General features: G+C 37.3%; 1 protein-coding gene across 4 annotated transcripts in view; it reads left to right on the top strand.

The window, feature by feature from the left end:
• The window catches only part of Abi1 (abl interactor 1), an 89,585-nt gene that overhangs the window by 73,887 nt on the left and 2,307 nt on the right, over positions 1-13,391 (top strand). The window contains exons 8-10 of one of the 4 annotated variants that reach the window (XM_036187698.1): positions 1,821-1,994; positions 5,147-5,233; positions 9,377-9,562. In XM_036187698.1, the coding sequence (XP_036043591.1) occupies positions 1,821-1,994; positions 5,147-5,233; positions 9,377-9,562 (447 nt within the window). Of the gene's footprint in view, positions 1-1,817; positions 1,995-5,146; positions 5,234-9,376; positions 9,563-13,391 lie in introns of all 4 variants that reach the window. The other 3 variants (XM_036187697.1, XM_036187700.1, XM_036187699.1) reach the window with 3 other exon arrangements.

The following is a 13,391-nucleotide window of genomic DNA, read 5'->3' as shown; positions in this document are numbered from 1 at the left end:
AATCTGGATAGGAATAATGAGGTGTCCTTTATGAGAACTGAATTTCAATTTAGGTAAAATAAACCGACAACATTTTCACTTTTTTTTTCCCAAAACATTTACACATACCAAGGAAAAAGCATAGAGGTGGGAGAGGGAAGGAGATAATAAAAAAAATGTGATTGGAGATACCATTGAAAGAAAAAAGTCTTTGTAAAAATAAAATTCTTTCACCTTCTTAATAACTGGAACATAATCATTGAAGCCACAATAAGATGCTGTTTTTATGATCACTGGATAAGTAAAAATGTGGATGTCTCTATGTACCAATCTGGGTGGAGATACAGACATTTCTGGTGGAGTTTGTTAATGTGCTCACTTTACAAAAATCTGTTTTTACCTAGTAAAGTTAAACCAGCATTTACTCCAATTGATCAGTTTCAGTTCTAGATATTAACATTAGAGTAACAGTTCTCAAAATACTAGTTCTTAAAAAGAGTTCTCCAAAGATTTTTGAGGTCAAAGCTTTCTTCATTGTCTGTCTTTTTCATTCTGTTAGAGTTTTGTTTTTTTGTTTTTTTTTTAAAGAGGCTCCATGAAGTCATGACTTTGACAGCTAATGCAATATGACTTGCATATTAATGCATCTTACAGCTGTGCCACTTTGAATTAAAATACGGTCATTATATAGGTGTAAGCCACTCCAAGGATAGTTTTTGGGTGTCCTCTACTTTTTCATTTTTAAGAGTGGACGTTTGTAAAACACTTATTTAGAGCATTGACTTTAGAGCAATAGGCCCAGCCAGTCATTATCATGGAGGAAGGATGTAGAGATCTCAGTCTTCAGACCCTATCCTAGACCTGCTTAGTTAAAACGCTGAAGACGGGACCCAGAAATCTACATTACAACAAGCCTTCAAGGGGAGATTCTCATCAGTGCTGAATCTTACAAACAGTTGTCCTAGGGAAGTTCAGGAACTATATTTAGCAGTGTTCATTCATGAGGAAGAATAATTTTTGGTTGTGTTAAGAATAGCACCTCAAAACAGTGTACATATTTAATAACAGTAATTATTAGCATTTGTTATAAAAAAATCAGAAAAATATACTTGACTGACAGTTTATATTGTTTTATTACTTAACCTGGATTATTTAGCTAGATAGAATTTTGAATCAAATTCTGAAACTCTTGGCTGTGGAAAGGAAGTTGTTTATGAAGCAGTTATGAATAACCTACAGCTAACAGCTTTTATCTCAGGCTATCTGTGGTACTAATTTTGTTGGAGAAAGTTCACATATAAAACTCTATATAGTTGTTCTTCGCTTCCTCAGATGATTGATTCTTGGACACCCCACCTCCAGTAAATACAAAATTCTTAGATTTTCAAGGTCTTTATCAAAAAATGGTATGATGCCTGAAGGCATCACATCACATATCACACATATACTCCTTATGATATTTTAAATTATCTCTAAGTTACTTATCATACCAATATAATGTAAATGGTCTGAATAGTTGTTATTGTGCATTGTTTAGGTAACATTCTGAAATGCACATGCAGATTACATGTAATATCAGCGAAATAGCATTTGAGATTGTGCTTATGCCAAAGGTTTAATAATAATGCTCCATGTTCACTTTCGTAGCTCTTCACTCTGGCTGTTTCCCTTGTTTGTAAACTTGAGAAGTAGAGCTAATCGAATTTCATTATCCTTTTTCTTTATTTTGTGCTGTGGGCTTTACAAAGTAATAAGAAACCCCCCACCCCCACCCCTTTGTTCTGCCACTTCGGGTGTTTATAATGCTTTGTTGGTTGCCTTTAACTAATGCTTTTCAGCAGCCCCTGCCTCAGCTCCTGGTTCCCAGTATGGCACAATGACCAGGCAGATTTCTCGACACAACTCTACCACTTCTTCGACATCTTCTGGTGGATATAGACGAACTCCCTCTGTGACTGCCCCATTCTCTGCTCAGCCTCATGTTAATGGAGGTCCACTTTATTCTCAAAATTCAAGTAAGCTTGTGTTTTGCAGGCATACAGAAATAGTGGAGCTCCTTTTGAAGGAAATTATTTGAAACTGTTATTCTTAACTGTGATAGACAACAATTTAAGCCACACTATTTCATGCTTTTTTTTTTTTTTTTTTTGAATGTTAATCCTTGAAAAACCATCTTAAAAGCAACTGTTTATCACTTACTCTCCAAGGTTCACTTGAATATACTTAATCTAGCCAAATTCAATAAATGCTTTAATGCACTATTATTATTACAGTATAATTTGAACTAGAGAACAAAACACTTTGAAATTTTATGGGAATGATTTTGATGGTTCAGTAATGATAGAAAGACACCAACATAGTCAAAGATTTTTTAAAAACATAATAAAAAGAAATTGCTGGCTATCACTTCTAAGGTTGTGGGCTTCTTCTGAAATGCTTTCAATTGAAAACATTTACAATGTCTGATTACTTTCTCTGTCTGAATAATTCTAATGGATGGAAAGGATCTTTTGATTTCTTCTGTTCCCTTCAAATTGCACATCCCAATACTAATTATAGCCAGTGTTTAAAAACGTAGAGGGTTAGAAAATTAGACATCAAATTAAAATTAAAAGGGTTTGAATATCTGAGGATAGTTACTGAGTTTACTTTCCATGTTAAGATGCTAAATTTGAAAAGGAAGCTATTTTGAAATAAGCCTGTTGTGTAGCATTTATTTTTGCCATGAAGTTAGTGGGTATGGACCAACAGGTTTTTCTATGGCAGTTTTTTTCTCTTTTAGGTGTTTCTAGAACTGCATGTCCTATAAAAAGAATGATGACTACTCTGTGTATTTACATGGGAATTTGCTTGGTTCTTTTTATTCATGTTATGTGTGTGGTTTTTGTTTTGTTTTTCTTTTAGCAAGGCCTTGCTTTGTAGCCCTAACTGGCCTGGTGCTGCCCACCGTATGCTGGCCTTGAACTTGCAGCCCTCTTGCTGTTGTGCTGACCAACAAGCCCCCACTGTGCCTGACTTAAGGAGAAGCTGTTGGTCTTTGCTTACATTTTGCCTTACAGAGTGATTGGGTTACAGCAAATCAAAAAGTGCTTCCTGCATAAATGTCTGTATTCACAGAGAACCCCAGGTTTATGTAACCTTTTTCCAGACTAGAATTTTCATTTGGGCTACTAAGAAATACTAAACTATTAGCTGGTCTTTTACTTCACACTCCCCTGGGTGTCCTGTTGGGTTTGAATGGTAGTTTAGTGTCTAAATAGATCACAGATCAATCATTTATCACTAGGTTTTTGTTGTTTTGCTTTTTTGAAGACAGGCTGTCCTAGAACTTACTATGAATATCAGGCTGACCCTGATCTACCTGCCTGTTTCCTGAGGCCTGGGACCAAAGGTGTGGGCCTCACACCAAATTGGTTGTTTATCCCACCAGTTTCATGAATTTCTTGCCATGTTCTGCTTCTTTAGATCACATCCTTATGTTCACTCCCATATATACACTGTGTTTTCTAATTTATTCTGCAAATAGGGTTTTTATTTCACCAATCCAGGCTTGACTAGTTTCACAAATGTTTGTGGGACTGTTCCTTAGTGAATATCTATATTCTTTTTGAAAGTGGGAAAGCAAGCTTGGCTTCAGGTGTTGAGTGTAGTTTTGTTTATCCACTTGTCCTTCAGTATGAGCTGCTGGTGTAGTTTGACTGGTGTATTTAGTGTTGTGATGTGCACATTTTCCTCTCGTGTAGATGTGCTGGTGATGAGCATCTTCAGAGCACATCTTGTCTCTGTCCTCCCACTACTAACAAGCATGACTAGCCACCAAGGGTTCTTCTAAAAATTATTTGGCTAATTGGAGGCTCTTGGTTGGTTTTGTGTGTTTTAAAACCAATACCCTCTAACCTTGTAACAAGTCTTCTCAGTAACAGAATGAAAGAAGACTTGTTTCTGTTAGTGAACTGAATGCTAGATTTAGATCTGTTAGACTTTTTTAACTTATATACATTGCACTAAATTTGAACTTGGAACCTCTTTCATATTTTTATACTTACCAACAAATTTGTATCCTGCATTAGATGAATTTTATTTGATTTAATGAACTTAGAAACCAATAATGTTGTTTTTTGGGGGGTTAATGTAGCATCACTTGTTGGTGACCACTACTAAGCTGGATCTTTCTATTTAAACCTGTTGACTTTTAGAGTCATCTTTAGCCGTTACTGTCCTGTTAAAATGAGACAAAGTGGTAAACATGAGTCTTTGCTTCTAGTTCATGTCAATCTTTCACACATTTGTTAGCCACATGAACATTTAATATCAATTTCCTGTAAAGTATCTCCTGAAAAAGGTTACATGATTCCAACCAGCCAATGTCTCATTAGAAATTAATATAATGCAAATAATTGTTCATTTTGACTGATTAGAGATTAAGTTTCCTTTTTCAGTATCCATAAAAAGACTGTCTTTGATAACTTCCCTTAAGAAACTGAATAATCACATGGAACATTCTTGTCCCTTAGCAAGTTTAGGTAGGGCTGATTTACAAATAAAGCTGCTAACTTAAAATGTAACAAAAATCATATTTTGTAAGCAGGAGTGTTTCCCAGAAAGGTGTTTAAATTTAGATATATAAGAACCTTCTTTAAAGGAAACTTATGACTAATGTATTGATTTATCTATGTTTTTATACAGGTAATCAAGAGCTGTTACACATTTTTTTTTGTTTAAATTTGCAATATTACCTCAAAGCTAGACAAATCTGTTAGTATATAGAGTTACAGCAAAAACAGAATTCTAGAAGGCTCTGTAGGTATTTAATTGTGACATATTTTAGAAGTATTTCTTTAGAATTTGAAAAACATAAATGTGCTAAAATAAATGTTATAGTAAATTAAAAAGTTCCCCATATAATGTAATGATAGGTTAAAAGTAAGTGTACTTGTTACTTTATGCTTATACCCATGTGGCTGATACAGCTGGGCCCTAGATTCTGTGGGGAAAGACCTTGAAGGAGACAGCAGGGTTTGTTTGTTTGTTTTGGTTTTGTTTGTTTTCATTTGCAACTGTTCTTGGCATACTTATTTGTGTTTGTGGTCCTGGTAACTGACTTCTGCTTTTTGTTTGTTCCTTTTCTTTCTTTATGTTTTATTCCCCATACTGTGTCTGCTGCCAGTTTCTATTGCCCCCCCTCCTCCCCCTATGCCTCAGTTGACTCCACAGATACCTCTCACAGGCTTCGTGGCCAGGGTGCAGGAAAACAGTAAGTCTGCAAACCCAGCTGGCAGAGCTTAGAGGCTGTCTCCTCTAGCATGCATGGCTGCTGAGTCACCATTTTCCTCCTCCTTACTGAGAAGCTAATCTTACCTTGAAGAATAGGTACAGATGTGTGTTACTGAAACTGAAGAGCACGGGCTTCAGTTCTTTCCTCTTGTGTGCATGACTACTGACCCATATCAGTTTCAAAATTTCAGTTTTCTTAAGTATTTAGGCCATCTAAGACATGCGGTCTGGTATTTGCATATTTTTAAGCAAAGACTATTGAAACACAAGAATGCAAATTCCTAATAGTCATTGGGAGAATGAGAAAACATTTTGCAGCTGGGTATGGTGGTGCATGCCTGTAATCCTAAACCCTTAGGAGGCTGAGGTAGGAGATCTTCATGTGTTGGAGGATACTGTGGGCTATTATATTGTAAGACTCTATCTTTAAAAAAAATTAAGAAGCCAAAACAACAACAAAAATGTGTACTCTTAACAGATTTGTCAAGATACAATTACACTGTACTTTTATCAGGAAATTGAAACAGGGCCCCTACCCCCCTCCTTTACAGCACAATATTTGAGAAAGTGCCAGTGAGGTGGCTCAGTGGGTAAAGACCCTAGAGATCAAACATGGCTATCTGAATTCAATCCTCCGAACCCACATGGTGGAAGGAGAGAACTTACTCGTGTAAGATGTTCTCTGATTTTCACATATGCACAAAACAGAAAATCTGAAAAATTAGAGAATGATTGGAGATTCTGATCTATGTGAAACTTCATTATTAAGAATGAATCCTGGGGCCTGGAGATGCCCAGTGGTGAAGAGCATTTGTCGCTCTCGCCGAGGACCCTGGTTTAGTTTCTAGCACCCATGTGGTGACTCACAACAGTCTAACTCTAGTTCTAGAGGATTCAATGCTGTGGACTTTGCGCTCATGTTATACAAATACATACATGTAGGCAAAAAACCACTCATATACATAAAATTATTAAAAACGCCGAATCTCCAAGAATAAGTGAATCACATGCATTTTTGTCTGTCTGAGGGACTGACAAGGAAGTTGCAATCTGCTTCATGCCCAGGCCAGTAAGTGAGTGATGCTGGTCTGTGAGATCACATGCCATATATAAACAAACCTGTCTATTTTCTTAAAGTATTATCTGAGTGAAGACTAGGTTCAATAACTTACGTTGAATATTTGTAATATGTATATTAATCTAGGTAGACTATATCACTGCTGATTACCTTTGAGGTTACAGAAGATTCTGCATGTCCAGAATGAATATTGTATGGCAGATGAAAAGTATAATTGCTAAATTATTCAATATCCAACATTGAAATTGAAGATAGTATTTAGTTCTAATTTACTTCATTTGGGATCTCCCTAGAAATAAATTCCAGAATTGTTTGAGTAGTGAGCAGCCTCCTTGAGTAGCCCTGTGTCAGGAAAATACATTTGTTGCAAAGTCTGTCAGCTTTTGCTGGCTCTTACACTGCTTCTCTCTGTCTCGGTTACATGCTAGGCTCTGGTAAGGATAAAAACAGTTTAAGAGAAAGTCTCTTCCTTCATGAGAAGTATAAGGAGCTTATTGGAAATGTAGATTTAGAATTTTGAAATTTCTGAGTGCAAGCCTTCTTCTTAAGTTCAGTTTGAAAAACCGGTGTTCAGATGTTTAAAATTAAATGGATCTTGGGTATTTAATAAACGACAAGGATGACTTATTAGTCACTGCTGTTCTTTTCCCCATTTTTGATGCTCTTGGCAATTGTACCCATTTGTACGTGCAAGATCAGTTGTTCCTGGCTTTTGGAGTGGCTCACCTGTGTCATTCAGGCTGGCCTTGCAGTGGAGTCTCTTCTGTCTCAGTCCTGAGTAATGGGATGTTCATCATGCCCAGTGATAGTGCTGTTTCGTGATGCTAAGACAGTTTAGCAACTAAATCTATCAGAGGTTGAAAATGCCAGTTCATCTTTTTGCACTACTCCATTATGAAGAACTGCTAGGAAATAATTTTAGTAGCCATTGGACTTTTTGGGTCTAGAGATCATTGACTAACTAGTAACTGGAAAGAACAGAAATTAGTATTCATGTGCATTATTGCCAAAGAGACACCTCAAAACAACTATTTTTGTTCTTTTTAACAAACACATGATCTTGGGTTGTTGTTCTCACACCACTGATATTCCAAGTTTACTTCTATTGTGTATCTGCACTTTAAATATTTTATGAAGTGCAAATATTCTATGTGCTTTCAAAATACCTCTGGTGCTCAGAAGCAGTGACAGCAAAGGCATGCAGCTTTAACCCAATCTGGTTTAAGATATGAGCCTGCCCCTAATGACTTACACCTTTTATTATCAACACCAGAAGGCCTTTTGGACCAAATGTGAATAGTATTAGGTAAAGTACTGGGCAGAAAGTTGGATTGACCAGACTCTTTTCATAAAATTAAAGATAAGCCAGTGTACACTTAATGACAGTTGAAATCTTAAACTAATACGTTGAAAAATGAAGAGTGACAACAATTTAGGAAATCCAGCAGACATGCATAGTATACCAAAGCCAAATGAAGCATATGTACTGTGGTTATTTGATGGCAGGATGGGTTCATACTCCTTCTCTTCCTCCACACCAGAAAGCTCTGTGGAGGAGGTAGGTATAGGCAGAAGTAAAGTGGATCAGTGCACGTGGTAGACAACCCAACTATAGACTTGTTAGATGCTGTGAGTAAGCATTACCACATAGAATTTATTTTTATTATCTTCTTCATCTCAAGGATAAAAGTAGAAATCATAGAATTGACGTAGTAACGAAGTGGGACTGTTCTCTGCATGCTTTACAACTGGGTCTCTTGATTACATTATCAACATATCCTGTCAGGAAGAATAACCTTTAAAACCTACATCAGTTGTATAAGAATGTTTCCCTTCCTCCCTTTCTTTTCTCTCTCTTTTTTTCTTTAGGAAAAAAAAATCCCAAGAGTCCTTTTGTGTAGCTATGAATGGCATAGAATTAGATGTATAGACCAGGCTGGCCTTGAACTCATAGAGATCCACCAGCTGCTACTTCCCAAGTGCTGGGGTTAAAGACATGCACCACCTTGCCTGATTTTTTCCCCCCTCCCTTAAACTTGTAAAGGAATTTGTGGAGTAGAAGTTTGAGCGTTAGTTGCATTAGCTTTGAATTTCTAATCCTAGAAGCATTGGTGGCCAGTAAGTACAATTCTAGTCCCACACACCCATGCCACTGTTAACGCCTTACTTTTTAAAGCATGCATACACACACACCATAGCCATCTAGAATCTGAAGTGTGATTCATTTTTATTGTTTGTTTATTTTTGTTTCTTTTAAAATTACTACATCTTCAACATTTTGTGTTTAAATCTTAATTGTGTGTAAGTTAGAAAATTGGATTTTTAGGATCTGGTCTCATCTCATGATTGTTTTATCAGCCATGATGAAAAAAATCTTAGTTTCTTTTCTACATTAAATTTTGATTATGAATATAACTAAGTCTTTAAAAATATTTAATGCATTTTTCTAGTTGGGAATTATTTTTTGTTGTTTTTCTTAAAATTTAAATAAGAATAGAAAACAAACAAACAAAACCTTACACAAAGATGCAAACCTAGTACTACAAACTTGGCTTTTCTCTCTATTAAAAAAAATAAATAAAAAATATGTCCACTTGAGATGTAGTTTCTAGGGCACTAAAGCTATTAAAAGCCAAAATCGAGGGCATGAATATATGTAGTAAAAAAAGGATCACACCTCTAATGTAAGATACTTAACAGTGTTCCAAATGGCAGGGTTCCTTAGGTCACCAGGCCTGGTGGAGCATTTGTTTTGACCCGAGTCTTAAGATAAGGAAACTTCTTTACTCCTGTAATTTTTATGAAAGTAGATACTGTATCCTAACCTCTTGCATTCATTAATTTGTAGTATTTATTGTGCTTATTTTAGCTCATTTTATTATTGCAGAATCATGCTTAAAAGCTGTAAAAACTTTAACACACCCAGCTTTTATTTCTAATCACTGCATGTTTTATATTAGTGCATGCTGTATGAGTTAGAATTCTGTTAAGTTCTGTATATTTAAAATTTTCATTTAGATTAATTACTTGTCTGAATCCTTTTAGTTGCTGATAGCCCAACTCCACCACCACCTCCTCCACCGGATGACATTCCCATGTTTGATGACTCTCCACCTCCACCGCCACCTCCTCCGGTGGACTATGAAGATGAGGAAGCTGCCGTTGTTCAGTATAGTGACCCATATGCGGATGGGGATCCTGCATGGGCTCCCAAGAACTATATTGAGAAAGGTGAGGTACTGCTATCATGGACTGATTGGAAAGCAATAACCCAATTACAGAGTTTTATTACTGTTAAAAAAAATCTCATCCACACCAGGTGGTGTTGGCACACACCTTCAGTCTGGATCTCTGTGAGTTCGAGGCCAGCCTGATCTACAGAGGGAGTTCATGGACAGGCTCCAAAGCTACACAGAGAAACCCTGTCTGGTGGGGGTGGGGGGGTGGGGAGGGGGAGGGAATCGATTTTGTTCAATGTTCCTTATCTGTCTTACCAGTCAAGATGGTAACCCTTATTGCACATACTTTGTGTTCTGGCAGCATGCAAAGGAGGCTTTGTTTCTTTATGTTTCAAATTAAAATTGTTACATGTATTCCCTCCACTTTAAACACACACACACACACACACACACACACACACACACACACACACACAGAGTAGCTGGAGAGCTTCTCTCCAGGTCCCGCCAAGCCCCAGCAGTCCCGTATCCCACTTATAAAGTAAACACACAGACTCTTATATTACTTAAAACCTGTATGGCTGTGGCAGGCTTCTTGTTATCTACTTCTTCTGTCTTAAATTAACCCATTTCTATTAATCTATACTTTGCCACGTGGCTCGTGGCTTACCGGTACCTTACATCTTCCTTGTCATGGTGGTGGCTGGCAGTCTCTCTCTGCCTTAGCCTTTTATTTTCCAGAATTTTCTTCTTTGCTTGTCCCACCTATACTTCTTGCTTTGCTATTAGCCAATCAGTGTTTTATTTATTAACCAATCAGAGCAACCTATTTGACATACAGAAAATCCCACTGCACTTCCCCTTTTCTTTTTTTTTTCAAAAAATCTTCAACTACATCAAAGACCTCAGAAGGATATAATACTACCTGAGAAATGGGAGAAGGATGCAAGCAACTTTCGGGAGTCTTGCAGGGTAGACAGAGACAGCTGGCAGCCTGGACAGTCATCCAAAGTTCTTCTGTGAAGTTGGGTCATCTGTCTTCAGCCCACAGGTCTAGAGTCTCTCAGTCACTTTTCTCTGTGTCCTGTAGAATGTCTGGCAGTTTCTTCTGCAAAGCAGGAACCTGAAGGACCATTTTGCCAAGCAAAGTTCAGTGGTCACCTTCTTAGGGTCCTGCATGTCCAGTTGATACATTTTTTTCAAGCAGTCCAGGCAAGAACAGTTTTTTGCCCAAATGGCTATTTTTGCCAAGGTGAAGATAAACTCCATATAGAATGTTTTCGATGCCCATTCTCCTCTCTGAAGTAAATCCGGTGCTGCCAAGAGCAGACATGTCTCACTGTCCAGAAAGTCTAAATTTTTAAAACATTTTAAATGCCATATTCTGTACATCTTTGAAGTGTTTCAAGATTACCTATCTATCTGAAATTTATCTATATACCTAGAAAATTTAACTAACATGTTACAAGTTTAACTATCATAGAAGACTAACTATTAATCTGTATTTCTTAATTATCCATTACAATCTAAATGAGTTACATAAACATAATACCTCAAACAAGAGTAGAAATATATATACAGTATATAGCAAAATTAAGTTTAAACTTGTATCAATAAACTAAAATCTGTAGCAGTGTAAAACATTTCTAAACAAATTGCTCTTTAAAAGTAGGTTCATTAATCTACACTTTCATCCTATTAAATCAATATCAATACACACAAAGAACAAAACCATCATTTCTTTACTGAATCTTTGGGAGTTTCACATCATCCACATCCGTTCTGCTCACCTCCTAGTCCTTCCATATTTTCTCCTCTTCCCCTGAAGCAGCCCCTCAAATGAAAATGAAAAAACCAACCACAAGCAAACAAACACAAAAACAAAATGAAGAGAAACAACAACAACAACAACATCTTCTTTGCTCCTCCGTCTTTTTTGCCTCTCCAACACCTCTTCATTTGTCCTGTTGGCCTTGGGAACCATGGTGTGTCACACAGTAGACCCTTTTGTCCAATCAGCTTTACATGCAAATGTTCATTGCAGTGAGTCACTGGTCTGGTTCAAGGCCTTTGGTACACCATCCTCACTGGATCCCCACTGGAACTCAGGAACTCCTCTGGGATATCCCTAGGCTGCCCCAAGTCGTGGAGATCCTGGGATTATTGCTCCACAGGACCAGTTCCTTCATGAGCTCCAGCAAGTTCTAGATGTTAAGGTAGATGTTAGGGTGGGCCAACCCCACTGGGGCCGCTAGATGTACCTTTGCAAACTTGGTGTGCTTCTGGCTTTAGATTCACTTGCTTGTCTGTGTTTTGTAGATCAGTTAAGACAGAAAACCGAGCTAAATGATTTACTGAGTCTGTAAGTGATGATTTTAAGCATTCCCTCTGTCCCCACTTCTTCCCTTGTCCCTCCTCTCTCCTTCCCCTCTCCCTCGCCTTTCTTTTCTTTCAAGGCCAGGTGTAGTTTAGATTTTGCTGGCTATATTGACTCAACTGTTTTGTAGCTCAAAGTTGGGAGTTACTATATATGTGAGTAGATGTAGCCCAGAGTCAGGCGTTAATATATATGTGAGTAGATGTAGCTGTGTTCAGTAAAACCTTATTTACAAAAATTGGCAGTGAGAGGCTAGAGAGATGGCTTAGGAGCATTTCTTGCTCTTGCAGAAGACCCAGGTTCAGTTCCCAGTACCCATATGGTGACTCACACCCATCTATAACTCCAGTTCTAGGAGATCTAATGCCTTCTGACTCCTGGCACCAGGCACACATTGTGGTACACATTTAGATATGCAGACAAAACACTCATACACAGAAAATAAGATTTAAAATAAGCAAATCTAAAAAATGAATGGTGATGGGTTAGATTTGCCAATTGGCTATTATTTGTTGTCTTCTAATGTAAATCAAATTAATATTTAGCAGGAGTAAGCTAGGCATGATGGTATACACCTGAAATCACAGCACCCAGGAAGCAGAGGCAGGAGGATCATTGTAAGTTTGACAATAGCGTCATCTACATAGTGATTTTCTCAGCCTTCTGCCATGGGTAAAGAAAATATTTAGTAGGATTATTGTCATAGTTAGCAATTATGTTGCTGTGGTAATACAACATGACTTGGGGAAGAAAGGGTTTGGCAGGAACCTGGGAGCCATGGAGGAGTGCTGTTACTGGCTTGCTTCTTTTAGCTTGCTCAGCCTGCTTTCTTATTGCATCCAGGATCATCTGCCCAGGAGTGTTACCACCCATCATGAGCTGTGGTCACCCTTATCAATCACCAATCAAGAAAATGCACCACAGACTTACAGGCCAATCTTAGGGATACGTTCTCAATTAAGATTCTCTTTCCAGATATGTTCCTAGCTTGTGTAAATTAACATAGAACAGTGAGTATATTTAAAGTAATAGCCACTTTTGTAATGACAAGATACTGAAACTTGTTTAATTTGGATCAACAGTTTATGACATGACTATTCCAAAAGCCTTGTTCTTACTCAGATTTAACCTAATGTATGCTGATGTGATCCTATTCTTTGTATTAAACTAATAGATTTAAATTCCAGAGAGCTTTATAGTACAGAAGGGAGAGTTTGACCCTATATCTTGATTAGATCCTGGAGAATAGATTCAATATTCAATTATTATTGGTGGCTAAGTAGCGATAAGAATAATTATATGAGGGAGTATATACATTGAGATAAGACTGTTAGAGAGGAACCCTTGAAAACAGTGATTCAATACCTTTCTGAGCCATTTGCATAAGAAGATCTAAGGAGATGAAATTGTTTTGTTCTGCTCAAAGACTTGAGCGCTTTGGGCTTTTGTCGTCAGTTTCAAGTCAGTCTATAGCACTGAATCTCACCTCCTGTGACTCTAGATA

The sequence above is a fragment of the Onychomys torridus genome, chromosome 5, assembly GCF_903995425.1.
Source record: "Onychomys torridus chromosome 5, mOncTor1.1, whole genome shotgun sequence".
Taxonomy (NCBI): domain Eukaryota; kingdom Metazoa; phylum Chordata; class Mammalia; order Rodentia; family Cricetidae; genus Onychomys; species Onychomys torridus.
The sequence above is the reverse complement of the archived record's forward strand: the minus strand, read 5'-3'. Positions and strand labels throughout refer to the sequence as shown.